We start from the raw sequence: 15,575 nt of genomic DNA on the forward strand, positions 1-15,575 counted from the left end.
TGCAGATGTTACTTCATTTGCCTCAGGGTCCACTTATCTAAATTACAACATCCCTTTTCATAGCTGTGAAGGTCCGGAAGACACTGAAGAACCTGACAGTCACCGAGACCCAGACAGCAGAGTTCAGTCTGGAGCTCACCCACAAGAATGTGAAAGGCTTCCAGTGGATCAAGAATGGCGTGGAGATCCAACCCAGTGAGAAGCATGAAATAATAGCAGACGGCATGGTCCACATCCTTAGGATCAAGAATTGTAACACGCAAGACGAGTCTGTCTATGGATTCAAACTCGGAAAACTGTCTGCAAATGCCAGACTCAATGTTGAGAGTAAGTAGTATTATTGTTTTTAAATTAAAACTAAAGGGGTAACTGTGTATTCCACTGAATATAGAAGCACATTTGACCCCCTCATCATCTCTTCTAGATATAAAGATTGTGAAGAAACCCAAGGATGTGACATCTCTGTTGGATTCCACTGCTTCTTTTGAGCTGAGCCTGTCCCATGACAACATCCCAGTGAAATGGATGTTCAATAATGTTGAGCTGAAGCCTAGTGAAAACTGCAAGATACTGTCAGAAAGGAAGGCTCACAAGCTAATCATCCAGAATGTGGGTACTCATAATGCTGGAGAATACACCGCTGTAGTTGGACATATGCAGTGCAGTGCTTCATTGTATGTTGAAGGTAAGATCTTACAGTGATTTCATACCTTACTGCTATTAAATAATTTTGGATGAGTTATGTTTAAGCACTAAATGTTATTTTTTTGTCATCCTTCCAGCTTTGCGTGTCACAAAAACCATGAAGAGCATTGAGGTGCCAGAGACCCAGGTGGCCACCTTTGAGTGTGAAGTGTCTCACTTCAATGTCCCATCCACTTGGCTGAAGAATGGAGTCGAGATTGAGATGAGCGAAAAGTTCAGGATCGTGGTGCAAGGAAAACTCCACCAGCTCAAGATAGTGAACACCAGCAGAGAGGACTCTGCCGAGTACACTTTCATATGTGGAAATGACAGAGTTTCTGCCACTCTGACTGTCAGCCGTGAGTTAGTTTCTAGTCCTTTCATCATTTTATAAAAGCAAATTAAACTGTATCACTTAATCATGGCTCCTTTCTTTTTTCAGCCATTTTGATCACATCCATGCTCAAAGACCTCAATGCTCAGGAGAAGGACACGATCACCTTTGAGGTGAATGTAAATTATGAGGGAATCACCTATAAATGGCTGAAAAATGGTGTGGAGATCCGGTCCACAGAAAGATGCCAGACCCGAACCAGACAGCTCACTCACACGCTGACTATCCGAAACGTACACTTCGGGGATGGTGGGGAGTACTCATTTGTGGCTGGATCTGCAAAAACATCAGCTAACCTTTACATTGATGGTAAATATACTTGTCAATCTCTTGCGTCCAGTTTAATTGATTTGTGTTCTTGAGTTTATTTAATCTCTTTTACTTTGTATTTCAGCTCGTGTTATCGAATTCAGAAAGCACATTAAAGACATAAAAGTAACTGAGAAGAAGAAGGCCATTTTTGAGTGTGAGATCTCTGAGCCTAACATTCAAGTGATGTGGATGAAAGACGGCCAAGAACTGGCACCGTCTGACCGGTATGTTGTCTTTTGTGATTAATCACATAGATGCTGAATATAACGTGCAAACTTTCTGCAAGCTTTGCATTTCAGTAAATGTGTCAAGTGTATTTCTACGTCTGTCACAGTTATCCCTGAGCAGAATGTTATGTTTGCAGTTTTTACCTCATGGTGCCTTACTGAGTAAACCTGTTGTTCCACAATACCGATATCACTTTTTTATATGAGGAGAGTGTCTTCCATACGTAATTCTCCATAATTACGTAGTTCTTCATAATTCTGTGACATAATTCTCAGCCTTGCTAGCAACTGACCCAAGAATGAATGAGATCATTTTGATGTTTTAAAACATGCCTAGCCTAAGTCCCTGCCATAGGCTGTATGTATAGCTTTGTGTACAAATTATTATTCTGTTCCTCCAGACACAAAGTAACCACTGAGAAATTCATGCACCGTCTGATGATCCAAACTGTGCGCCTGTCTGATGCTGGAGAGTATTCTGTGGTCGCTGGTTCAAGTGTGTCCAAAGCTCATCTCACTGTGGAGGGCCGTGATGTCCGGATTACGGAACCCGCCGAGAAGGAAATAACTGTAAATATGCTTTTTACGTAGCCCAATATGCATTATACATATTTTGTCATCAGGTAAAATGTGTAAATTGCATTAGCTCTGACAATATATACTCTGTCTTTCTTAGGTTGTTGAGAAGCAGAGAGCTACATTTGAGTTTGAAGTAAATGAAGATGACATTGAAGCACGCTGGCTAAGGAATGGAGTTGAGATCAAATTTGGGGTTGAGGAGCGTTTCAGCTATGCGGCCATTAGGAAGCTTCACCGCTTGACCATCACAGAAACCTACCGCAGTGATGCTGGAGAGTACACCTTTATTGCTGGCAGGAACAGGAGTGTAGTTACTCTGCACGTCAACAGTAAGTAGCATTTTGTTGTATTTAATGTATTGTGTATTATATTATCTGTTTGAATGCATTGCATAATTAATATTAATACACATTCTTGGGTGACAAACTTTTACTGTCATCTTCTCTGACATTTCTTTTCCCTGAATCAGGGGGGATTGAGGTCATTTATGTTTTATAAAAATGCAACATATTGTAGATAATTAACCTAGCTTTCAGCTCCCAGTATGGAGTGCAGTAATACTATTATGGGCTCATGAAAGGAGGGAAAAGGTGCCAAAAGGTAACTGGAGTTCTAAAAATGACTGAAAAGAATATAGCCAAATTATGCTCCAGGAATTATATCATAAATTAATTAATTTATATTGTATTATTTATAATTCCCATATAGGCACATATATGAATACAGCTCATCATACATGGATTTAAAAGTTTAATAAGACAATAGAATAGAGGGAAGTGGTACAGAAATTGAACTGCAAAGCTAACTTATCCTATACTCCTCCTGTTTGATTCAGTTCCTGAGCCTCCTCAGATGGTTCGGCATATGCAGCCCCTGTCTGTGGAGGTTGGCAAGCCTGCCCGTTTCTCTGTGGTGGTGACGGGCATCCCTCAGCCACAGGTGTTCTGGTACAAGGACTCCCAGGCTCTGTCCCCTGGATTCAAGTGCAAGTTCCTCCATGAAGGGAATGAGCACACACTGCTGCTCATTGAGGTCTTCCCAGAGGATGCAGCCGTCTACAACTGTGAGGCCAAGAATGACTATGGCATGGTTACCAGCACTGCTTCTCTTAATGTGGAAGGTAAGACTGGACAAGGATAATAATAATAATATTAATAACAAATCAGTATGTTATTATTCAAGAGGTAATGAAACTGGGGAGTTTTATTAGCACATATATCCAGGAATTTAATTTAGTTTGTATTTCCACATATTATAGACATCCAATATTAAATGTCATTTTCTTTTTTAAGTTCCAGAGGTTATTTCCCCTGATACTGGAGCTCCACTCTCACCTCCTGTGATCATCTCTCCTATTTACAACACTTCCACTAAGGAGGGAGAGTCTGCTAGATTCCAGTGTCGTGTGTCTGGAGAAGGTACTACACCATTTTATACTCCTCCTTTGTTACTTAATCTTATCATTGATTATTGCCATAATCGTCATCAAAACTGTTAAATTAACCCTTTGTCCTCTGTCATTCAGACCTGAAAATCACCTGGTACTGCAAAGACAAGGAGATCAAGCAGTCTGACTTTTTCAAGATGTCTCATTTTGATGATAAATGCCTACTGGAAATTGCCAGAGCTTACCCTGAGGATGCTGGGGAGTATACTTGTGTTGCTAGAAACTCAGCTGGAATGGTCTCATGCTCAGCAGTTTTGACTCTTGATGGTGAGTACTTAATTTAATATTTAATTGAGAACAGGGAATATTATTTACCACTTTTGGATTTACAAAAAGGTGAAAGTGCTTTGCTAAATTCCAGCCTGTGTTCTGCCGTTGATTGCCTTATAGCATGAGTTCTTTTAGCTCCGCCTTTGTTAGCAGTCCAGTGCATACTGCAGCAACTACTGCCTGGCCTTAGCTTCATACAAAGCATTGTGTGTTTGAACCTTTAGTGAAATGCAAAGCAGGTAGATTAGTTTGTCTATGTCTCTTTGTTATGGCCTATGTGTGGTACCCCCATGGTCTTAGTTAGGGATAAATGAATGTATTTACATGTGTTGATTGTAACGTTTCAAGTATATATGTGTGTGCGTGTTCTTGGTGATGGCAAAGGTTGTGTCATTGAACGTGGCATGCTTCTTACAGGCCATAGACAAATTGAAGACAGTACATCCAAATCAGATTGGCATGTCTCAACCAGTCTATCCACAAGCATATCGAGCGTGAAGAAGAAACCTATTGGTCAAAGGCCCACTTTTTTTCAACCTATCGAAAGCTGCGTGGTGCAGCACGGGGAAGTGGCCAGATTCCATGCTCGTGTGTCCGGCATGCCAAAGCCAGAGATCCGCTGGTTTCACAACCAGCAGCTAATAAAGGCAACAAAAAACATTGTCTTTCATTTCGATGAAATGACAAACACTGCAACGCTAATTATAGTCGATGCTTTCTCTGAGCATGCTGGAGAGTACACTTGCAAAGCAACCAATAGTGCTGGAGAGGCGGTATGCACGGCTACTCTTGCAGTAACCAAAGAAGGTAAATCAGCCATCTTGTTTGGTGCAAAATGCCTTGTTAGTGTTTAATTGATAAACAACCATTTTTATTTATTTACTTTCTTGGTGCACCAGCTTCTTCTATCTTGTGCGTTGCCTTGGAATCAGATTAAGCTGTTCTACCTAAATTCAAAACCAGTTCATTTTGCATTTCTTGTTGCACTTTTGCAATATCTCTGGCTAATTTCACATTTTATTTGAAGCTAAGTCTTTGCAAATACCTATGAAATTATTGTGATCTTTTTTTGAAATTAGGCATCTATTCAGTTCATCTTAGATGCATTTAAGTTTTTTAAGTAATACATATTGACAAGAATTGCTTTTTACTTTTAGGCAGTTTGTGAAATTAGCAGAAAAATGCAAGAAAATGAAAAATGAATTTATCTTTCGGAAAAACAAGTGTGGTTTAGGCTTGATATGACTGTTCAGGAATACCTTGCCTTTTCATTTCATCGTCACTTATCGAGAGGATACGTGTTTATCCGAGTGAAATGGAAACCACCTTTTGTTTTTCATTTATCCTTCTTTTCATGGAACATGAATCCTTACCTGCTAGACTTTTGTTGCACTTAGCAACGAACACGATGAATTTTGGTATCAGTCCCTTATTGTAAGTTCAGTGGTTCGTCTGCTTATCACTGTTTAATCCTTTGTTTTTTATTGCTCAGATAAAACAGTGAAAACTGTAGATAGGCAAAGTGTGACAACCGCTGGAGAGTCCAGAACAGAAAGGGTCACCTTTCAGACTGGGAATAAGCCTTGTGTTGATTCTTCACTCTTTACTCAAAACGTGGAAACATATTCAAAAGAATTCCTGTCAGTGGTGGAGCCACCCCAGAGTGTACATTTGGAGACTATGTCTAAGAAGTCCACTATGAAGATTTCCACGTCATCTATACAAAGAGCAGGCGTTCAACAAGACGTGACAACTGTGGAGAAATCTGAAATGAGCCTTTCCAGGAGCCCTGCATTGCTCTTGAAAATGAACAATCTCAGAGTCACAACTGGGCAGGTGGCCCAGTTCATCTGCTCCTTTGATGGGCAGCCCTTTACTGAGGTTGTGTGGGACCACAATGGAAGGAAGGTCACAGATACAGAGAGGATAAAATGCACTCAGAACGGAGGAGTATTCTCCCTCACCATCCTCAATGTCCAGCTCGAGGACCAGGGATATTATTGCTGTACAGTAAAAAATGAACACAGCGAGAACAGAACCTCTGCACAACTTGCAGTGGAAGGTGGTTATCTTTCCAAACTGGACCATCTCAGCTCAGTCCATCTCATCTTTTCATGCCATCAACCTTTCATGTTCATCATGAAGATAAATTTTACCCATATATATTAATATACCGTAATAATATATAACCTACTTAATATAAAGAGTTAACCTTGACAGACCTTCTCATAACATAACACCATCTTCCCATCCTACTAATGTCCATTTTTAAAACTAAAATATTGTTACTGATGCATTAAATTCTTAATCATGTACTCTTACCTTTACTCTTGCTTAGCCGAAGAAGCAAAGTCCCAAGCAGAAACCCCAATTCCCTCTGATTCAGGCAGTAAAAGCTATAAAAAAGATGAAAATAAAGAGCTCAGTAAAAAACTGACCTCTTACCAAGACCAGTGGGAGTGCTCGGGGAAAGCCAGTCCACCATTGCCTTCTGTACAGATACCAAGAGGAACACAGAGGCAGCAAAGCCAAGATTATTATCCCGATATTGTTCCCTGTGAAGAACCGGAAATGGGCGGTGCCACTATCCCAGAGTTTCTTGAGAAACTACCCCCAGAAACATTTGCCAAACAAGGAGACAGCGTGTCTCTCTTTTGCGTCATAAAGGGCATCCCCTCGCCTTGTGTTATTTGGCTGCACAATCGCTTGATTGTTGAAGAGTCTGCATCATTCTCTTTGAAATACGATGGGTCCCTGTGCTGTTTAAACATAAAGGACATTGGTCCTGAGCAAGAGGGTTCCTACACATGCAAAATAGTCAATTCAGCTGGAGATGCCTCATGCAGTACTCATCTTAGTGTGACAGGTTGGCAGCTGCATGCCCTACCAAATATTATGTAGCAACTCATTTCTTCCCATGTATTTAAAGCTCCCTTTGCATCATCCTTTTAAACATCGTCTCATCAGAAATGGAAGGTTGCTATGCTGAAGGTTGCTTCAAGCAAGGGAGGCAAGATCTAAGAAAGATATGAAAAGCAAATTAAACCATGAAGCAAAAAGAACAAACATGTTACTGTTGTCTGATGTTGAAATTATTTTGGGTTAAATAAGCACTTGACAGATTCGCCTCAACTACCTGCTTATATGAATGGGTGAGAGTGTGGGTTTTTTTCTGTATTTTTACAATTTCTCTCTTGGATTACTTTGCAGTGATGAAAGTGCGGGAAGAGATTGAGGCAAAGATTGAGGAGGAAGTGAAAGGTAAGATTTAATTACACTACCTTTTACATGATTTAAAGTATTTGTGATCAAATACTATCATATATGTAATTATCACAATTCATTATTTAGCTCACTACAAAGGGTACATACTGCATGAAAGCAACTGAAATCTGTTGACTGGAACACTTTCATAATGAAATGGTCTTTTGATACTTATATTCTTGAATCTTAATGTGTCTTTTATATAGGAAGCACTTTTGACTAATAGGAGTTGCTTGCTTTTCAGCAGTTTTGAAAAAGTGGGGGGGGAGTGGGGGGGGTTGCATCTGTCTATCCTCTTCTTAAAGCATGAAGGATATCTTTTGATTGTTTTTAATGTTTTCATTTTGTTTAATTTTTGTTAATAAAAGGTGCAGGATGTGTATCTTTTAAAGTTTCCAGACCAAAGGAAATTGTTCTTTAAAAGATATGGGAATAGCCACATCTTTTAATTGCTTCTTAAGTTTCTTGCATCTGGAATCCCTTCCTCCTGCAAATATTTCTTAGACTGGCTTGCAGATAGCGGTATGTGATTAATGTTGTTTGCCTTTTAAATAACATGGTTATATCTGTAAACTATATTAGTTCGAATAAACGCCTTCTCGTACAATTCTAGAGCTGCTTTTCTATTTGTATTTATTGGAATCATTTCGAAGCAATGTTTCTTTGAAATGTCTGAACAATTTACCTCCAGTCAAAGGATTAGAAAGGGCGTTTATTCATCTTTCTGCAAGTCAGGTAAGGAATATTTTAGCTTACATACACAAAAACCAACAGGAAGGACTCATTTTCTATACACTTCAGTTTATTTTGGAAACATGCTTTTAAAGAAATTTATTCTTTGAAGAAGTGTCCACAGTTTGAAGAAGGAACAAAACATCAAGCAATTTTCGTGTCAGAATCTTTAATAAAGAATCAAGTCTTGCGTTTATTCGAACAAATATGGTGAGTGAAACTGTTTTTTATGGCTTTGTGACTTGTTGCATGAGTTTAATATTTTCATTAATATTCCATTTTAAATATTTTTTCATTTTCATTCCCTTTTCCCAAGTGGGCATTTTATTGAATACTTTTTCCTTTTCTTTTACAGAATTGTTTTTTAATGAAGGCGCTGAATACCTGGATAACAGAAGACAACTGCGAGGTGCTTTTTCAGACACTGAAGAATGCTTAGATCATGGTCTTGTTTCTGCTAATCGTTGTTCCAGTCGAACATCATCTATAACCTCATGGACTGAAAATATTAAGCCCTCTTTCACTAAAAAGTTAAAATTTCAGTCTGTGTTGGAAGGGGAGCCTGCTGCATTCAGATGTAAACTAGTAGCTTGCCCGCCTCCCACTGTCTTATGGTTTCATAACAATAGGCCTATTCAAAAAGAGCACCATCGTAAAATACATACTGAAAGTACCATGCACATGCACACTTCAAGTCTAATCATTGACAGTATTAAAGACAAAGATTCAGGTAGTTACAGAGTAATGGCTATAAACACAGAGGGATCAGCAGAGTCTACTGCGTCACTTCTGGTATCATTGAGGGAAGAACAAAATGTGAACTATTTGAGCTTTGTGAGAAGGTCAGCAAAGACCCATGAAAGTATAGACTCAATGGTTGAGCAGAGAAAGGAGAGAAAGTTTAGGGTAGACTTAAGGTGTGTAGGGTCTCCATTCGATAAGATGTCCAAAGGACAAAAAGGGCGACCCAGATCCAAACATGAACTTATGCGTACCTTATACTTCCGAACTTCATCTCCATCAAAAATGCCTGATAACCAAGCACTTGAAACAGCCTCTGAACGAGCACGTTCTCCTCCTCCTATGTACGAAAAACATGAAAGATTTAACGATCGATTCAGTGACATATATTGTGACAGATACACCGGTCGTGACAGATTCAGTGACAGACATAGCGACAGATGGAGTGACAGATTCAGTGACACTGAAAGTCTCCATGGGGAGGTGAAAGCAAAACTGAGCATTCTCCAGAAAGCTGTCAAAAGGAGAAAGAGACTCTCCATTTCTACCATGTCCTCATCAGAATTTGACCTGGAATCAGTTACAAGTGAGCCCAGCTATGCAGATTATGTTGAACGCCTGAGAGTAAAGCCAGCCTCCTTGCCTGAAGTACAGCAAATTGTGAGACCAGGTGATATTTTGGAGCGCAGCAGTAGTAGAAATTCAGCAGAATTTCAGAGTAGAATGGAGAGAATTACAGGGCTTGGCCCACAAAGTGTTGAGTCATCACAGCCTCGTGTGAGACACTCATTCGAACCACAGTCCAGATCTTGGGCCATACAAATGATGAAAGGAGAGCTTGTAACTGAGGGTGTCAAAGGAACGGATAGCAGAGTGGAAAGTTCTGACCAGGAGAAAGAGCAAGAAAAAATGTCTCTGGGAAGTACACTGGAGAGGAGGGTGGAACATGAGCTCTTGATGCGTGATGATCAAGCATTCTCTCAAAGTCAAATTCAAGGGCTTGAAGAAGAGCAGGCTAAAGCTGAAAGATCTTTCACCTTGGAGTGGCAGAAAACACAAGAGTTGTCAAGCATGGGTCCGGATGGTACTACTGAAGAAACAGTAAGATCATATGGGGAAACTCCATTCAAGGAATCTCCCAGATTTCAGGCAATTAAGTCAATGAAAGAAAAGTTTCTTAGTGAGGGTGGCACACTGGATGAGAAAGTCAGAAGTCCTGAACAACAGATTGAGCAAAAAACCATTCCCATGGAAAAAGATTATGAGAAGCACCTAGAAGGTGGCCTTTTGGAGAGTGAAGATCAGTTTATGGCCCAGCAGACTGAAAAGTGGCAACAAGATGTACAGCTTAAAGAAGCAGCTGTTGATTTGCAGCCAGATTGGCCTGAGGAAAAATATTCAGGGTACCGGAAATCTGAGGGGCCTGTTAGTGCAGAGGTGACTTCAAAAGAGGAATTGGGTCTAATTCATGAACCGTCTATCAAAAAATCCTCTAGATCAAAGACAACAAAGACCGCAAAGGAAATATTACGTGGCGAGGGTGTGCCACATGACACTTACGAACTGCATTTATCCCGGGAGAACCTTTGTGAGAGGGAGGCTGTTAAAGAAGACTTCATGACTGAAGAAGAGGCTCTTACTCAACGAATCATTAAATGGCAACAAGACATTCTCACAGAACAGGAAGAAGCTGTTGAATTAGAGTCTGACTGGGTTGGTGCAAAGTATTCATCGTATCTAGAAAGAAAAACAACAGAGTCACCATTGAGTGCAGCTGCTTGTAAAGACTCTGCAGCACATAGTGAGGTTGTTTCATCAAAGAAGTCTCACAGGCCTTCACTGTTAAAAGCAAAGTACAATATACAGACCGAGCAAGAACAAGCTGTTGAGTTGGAGACAGACTGGAATGAGAAAACTAACCAGGCTCTTGTTGGTGTTGGGAGTGGTCCTGAAAAACACAGAGATATCAAAAGAAAGCATCTAATGCAGGGAGAAAAGCAATATGTTTCTTATCCAGAGAAAAAAGCAAAAGAAAAGTTCCTAACTGAGGGTGCCTCTTGTGATTATAGTCCTGAAAGTTCTCAATGGAAGATTGACAGAGACACCATTGAACAGACACAGGCTGAAAGTGAATATTTTGTGAGTGAAGAAGTAGCTCTGGCTCAACGAATAATAAAATGGCAGCAAGATGTTCTAACTGACCAGGAAGAACCTTTTGAATTAGAGTCAGATTGGGCTGTAGCAGAACAGGCACAATACTTGACCAAGAAAAGCAAGGATCCAGTTTTGGTATTTAGGGGTAGTGGTGACGAATTTGCAGCACAACAGAAGGAACGCTTGTATAAAATGTCCCCCAGATCTTCACCAGCAAAAGAAAGGTTTCTACATGAGAGTGCCCCCTCTGATTATCAAACACCTGATGTAGGTGTTATGAATGTGAAGGATGTAGCAAGAGGCTATAAAAAGCTGAAAGGAAGGCAAGAGATAGAAGGTGTTTCATATGCGGAAGAAGAGGTGCATCCTGCTCTAATATCTCAGCTTGAAGAAGTGGAAAATTATCCTCCATTCTTTTTGAAGGATCTGATTAGCTTGGAGATAAAAAAAGGTGATCCGACTGAGTTTGAATGTTACTTCAGAGGAGACCCTCAGCCTAATGTAAATTGGTTCAAAGATAATCGACCGATTACAAGAAATTCAGATTATGATATACATACCACAGCAACTCAGTCAAAACTAGCAATCAACTGTACTACCGGTGACCATCAAGGTACCTTTGCATGCGTTATTGCTAATGAGTATGGGAAAAGAATAAGCTCTGCCACACTCAAAATAATTGGGGATGATGAGGCCAGTAAATATCCCATACTCCCTCGGGAAGTGAAAATAACATCAGCACCAGAGATGAGTGAAGAATATCTTGAAAAAATGATTGATGAAGAGCTTGAATTGTACATGGATCAAAAAACAGATGAGAAATCTACTTTACAAGTTCCTCAAGCAGTTTTACAAAGGCCACGTGCTTCAGACACTGATCTTTATTCATCCCCTGTAGAGATCAGGATTACTGCCGCAACACCAGTCCCAGAACTGAATGAAGATCTCAGAGAATCTTTTGAACCTGTTAGAAAAGCCTTAGACACCTCAGCTGAGGATAGTGCTACACAAGCAACCAAGCACAAATTCACATTTTCTTTTGATACTGCAGCTGAGGCTGAAGCCCCTCAGGTGGTCAGAGAATTAGAGGACATTAGTTGTGCAGAGGGTCAGACAGCCATGCTTGAGTGTATTATTACAGGGGAGCCAGCACCAGTTGTGATGTGGTTTCATGATGATGCACGCTTGAACACTTCCAGCACTAAGTACAGAATGGAAGATTGTGACAAAATCTACAGACTGTACATTGATGATTTCTCATATGCGGATTCAGGAACATACAAGTGCATTGCCAGCAACAAGCTAGGCCAAGTTGAAAGCATATCTAATCTGTCCTTTGATGCTTCCATGCCAAGCTCTGTCTTCTCTCCAGTCCACACAACAGAAGTGAAGGCACAAAGAAAAATCTATGACAGGTCAGATGATGTTACTCAGTCCACAAAAATGGAGAGGTCATTTGGCCCAATTGATGATACTGAAGTTTTACTAAAAAGGAGTGATAGATCACTAGAGGCCCCAATCACACGCACACAAGCTGCTCCAAGGGAGGCTCTTCCCCTAACAGGGTGTGGATTACAATCATCAGGGGCTGGAATTAGAGTCTCAAAAATCAAGCAGGCATTTGAGCTTCCTGGATCGGCTCAGTCAGCTCCACCAGCTGCGAAAAGAGAGTTCTCTGAGACATATTTTCCGGAGGAGTATATTCCAGCTGTTGCAATTAGTCCTAAAACAGACGAAGAGGAATTGACAGAGAACATAGATGACATCCCACCTCCGTTTCAGTTAGTTTCAGCAGATGAGGGAGTTACTGACGAACTCACCATGTCAGACAGCCTAATAAAAATGAAGGAAGCGGATGTTAGTGGGGTGACATCAACTGACGAACATCATTTTGTTTCACTGTCAAATGTGACAGAAGTACAGCAGTCACCCAAGATAGTGAGACCTGAGGCCATATTACCAGTCATGCCGCAACATTTACTAGAGAGTGATGATATCCCTATTAGAAAAGGTGAAGGTCTTTCTTCAAGAGAGGAAGATATTGGAATATTTGATGATGATGAATTTTTAAAGCATGTTAGTGGTCCCCTTGAAGCACCAACACAATTTACTGACCCTGAAATAACTGAAGAAAAATCATCATCTTCAGATGTGAACATTTCTAGTGTTCTCTCAGCAGCATCTGATGGTGTAATATCAAAGCCAAGCTTGGCATTGTCTGCTGCTCCAGGAACACAAGGATCAGAAAAGGAACCAGGTCATGTAGGTCAGTACCTTGTGTCCTTCAGTGGTGATCAAAAAATGAAAGAAGGGAGGGAGGACATTGCTACACAAAGCCTCTCAAAAAGCCACACATTTGCAACCACTGGAGCAGCAGAGATTACTGCCACAGAAACTGTTATTGTAGAAAGACAGGGATACCAAGAGGGTACCCTTGATGAGAAAACCACAGATTTAACTGTAAACAATGAGGCATCAGCCAAAATTAGTGACATGCCCAAAGGAAATGAGGATAAAGCAATCTCTCTAACAGAGTATCTTGTATCAGAAGCCCCACAACAGACGCCAAGTTCTAAATCAGAAATTGCAGCAGCGAAAGAGACCATCTCTCGTGGTGCTGGTGTTAGCTCACTGGAAGTGGAAGAGGTGACATTCAGTGCTGTTTATGACTATTACAATCCATCTGCTGAGTGGGGAAGGCCGTTGTCACCAGAGTCTGAAATGTCTATCGAAATGGGTAGCACGTTTAGTGATGAAATAGCCGAAGCTGAACGATTCTACACACCAGCCTCCTCAACAGAAATTTCTCAGTTTCCTAAGTCGCCAGAATCTTTCCACACTCCATCTGAGACTCCAGGAGGCTTCATGACCCCTCCTGAGTATCCCTTTTCCCCTGTTGAACATAAAAGCCCCTTGACAGAGTCCAGTGACACATTCTTATCTCCTGCTAAGTTTTTGAGGTCCCCAGAGGATGAGGGCATTGAGACAACTCCCCTTGCTTTTAGTTTGGATGAAGGGAGCTTTCCCACAGAGGGTCATAGTTCCCTGGTTTTGGGAGGTCTTCAAGAAAAGGTCCAGGGAATCCCTCCTGCATTCCTAAAGCCACTCACAAAGAGAAGAGTTTTTGAAACTGAGACATTAATATTTAGTGCAGAGGTTTTTGGACTGCCGTCTCCAGATGTAAAATGGTTTAGAAATAAAACTCAACTAGTTGCAGACAATAGGATTAAAATAGAGAGAGATGGGGACAATATTACTTTGGAAATTCAGAACATGAGTAAAGCAGATCAAGGAGAGTACATCTGTGAAGCAGTTAATTATGTTGGAGAGGCAAAAAGTGTTGCCCTTGTGGTGGTAATATCTCAGGAGGCCAGATTCATGCCAGCTCCTCCGGCAGTAACCCATCAACATGTTATAGAATTTGATGTTGAGGAAGATGACTCATCAAGATCACCTTCCCCTCAGGAAATCTTATTAGAAGTGGAGCTGGATGAAAATGAAGTCAAGGAATTTGAGAAACAAGTTAAAATTGTAACTATTCCAGAGTACACAGCTGATAATAAAAGTATGATTATCTCCCTCGATGTCCTCCCTAGTATGTATGAGGAGAACACTGTCGACTTCATCACACAAGAAAGTGATGATTTAAAAATAGCCTTTGAAGTTACAGAAATGCCACCACGCTTCATAAACCCAATTTGTGATATGGAGATGCCTGAAAACACCAATGTAATGTTTGAGTGTTCTTTGATGGGAATTCCTTCACCAATTGTGTCATGGTTTAAAGGAAATATGAAAATCCCACATGATAACAAGAAATACATCCATTCATCAGATGGCGACAACCATTTCCTTAAGATTTTGAAAATCACTACTCGTGATAGTGGTATATACACCTGCAGAGCAATTAACGTTGTAGGAGAAACATTATGTAGAGCCTCACTTCTTGTTTTGACCCCTCAGATGTTTTCAGGGAAGACAAGAGGGAGAGAACTGACAGCTGTGTCTCTGGGTAGTGCCAAAGTCCAGCCCCAGAAATTTGACTTACTTGTAGGAAATCCATCAGTGGAAGGTGAGCAAGCCTCAGAAATAGAGTTGGAGTTTGAATTTGAACAAGAAGCAGATGAATCGCAAAAAGCTGTGAGACTCGTAGCCATGACTAACAATGAGTTGGGAGAGCAAGGGCAGAAATATGTCAGCATCAATTTTGATGTTTTTGCAGAGCCTGCCAAAGATGATAAGATAGAATTTAAAGCTAAGACAACAGATGCCTGCAGTTTTCACTTCCAGGTTACAGAAACTCCGCCTAAGTGTGTTATCCCTTTGAAAAATGTCACTGCAGCTTTGGGCACACCAGTAGTGCTTCAGTGTTTAGTGACTGGCAAACCACCCCCCACTGCTGAGTGGTATAAAGATGGCGCAGCAATTAAGAATAGTAGGTACATAATTCAAGAGAAAGCATCAGGGCACTTTAATCTGATCATCACAAATGTCAGTCAAAGTGATGCTGGTGAGTTCAAGTGCATTATTCGTAACAAAGCAGGATTTACTGAAACAACTTCTTTGGTGAAAGTATTTTGATCTCTTTATGTTTTTATTGCAGATATTTTATGTGGAGTTAAATCTGGATATGAATTAAAAGGAATGTTTAATGTGTTTGTTTGACAGAGGGCAATTACTCTTTATTGTTTAATACATATCATTCAAGTAAGTTCATTTAACTGAATGCCACTTATTTACCATACATATCTAATAATCATTCTTAGGACTT

General features: G+C 40.5%; 1 protein-coding gene across 1 annotated transcript in view; it reads left to right on the forward strand.

The window, feature by feature from the left end:
- Nucleotides 1-15,575, forward strand: part of ttn.2 (titin, tandem duplicate 2) — a 171,503-nt gene that overhangs the window by 21,167 nt on the left and 134,761 nt on the right. The window contains 12 exon segments of the mRNA XM_036544926.1: nt 64-327; nt 425-685; nt 783-1,043; nt 1,127-1,387; nt 1,473-1,614; nt 2,019-2,187; nt 2,294-2,525; nt 3,032-3,316; nt 3,489-3,614; nt 3,722-3,910; nt 4,331-4,720; nt 7,124-7,174. Coding sequence (XP_036400819.1) covers nt 64-327; nt 425-685; nt 783-1,043; nt 1,127-1,387; nt 1,473-1,614; nt 2,019-2,187; nt 2,294-2,525; nt 3,032-3,316; nt 3,489-3,614; nt 3,722-3,910; nt 4,331-4,720; nt 7,124-7,174 — 2,631 coding nt within the window.

Source organism: Megalops cyprinoides, chromosome 14 (assembly GCF_013368585.1).
Source record: "Megalops cyprinoides isolate fMegCyp1 chromosome 14, fMegCyp1.pri, whole genome shotgun sequence".
In the NCBI taxonomy this organism is placed as follows: domain Eukaryota; kingdom Metazoa; phylum Chordata; class Actinopteri; order Elopiformes; family Megalopidae; genus Megalops; species Megalops cyprinoides.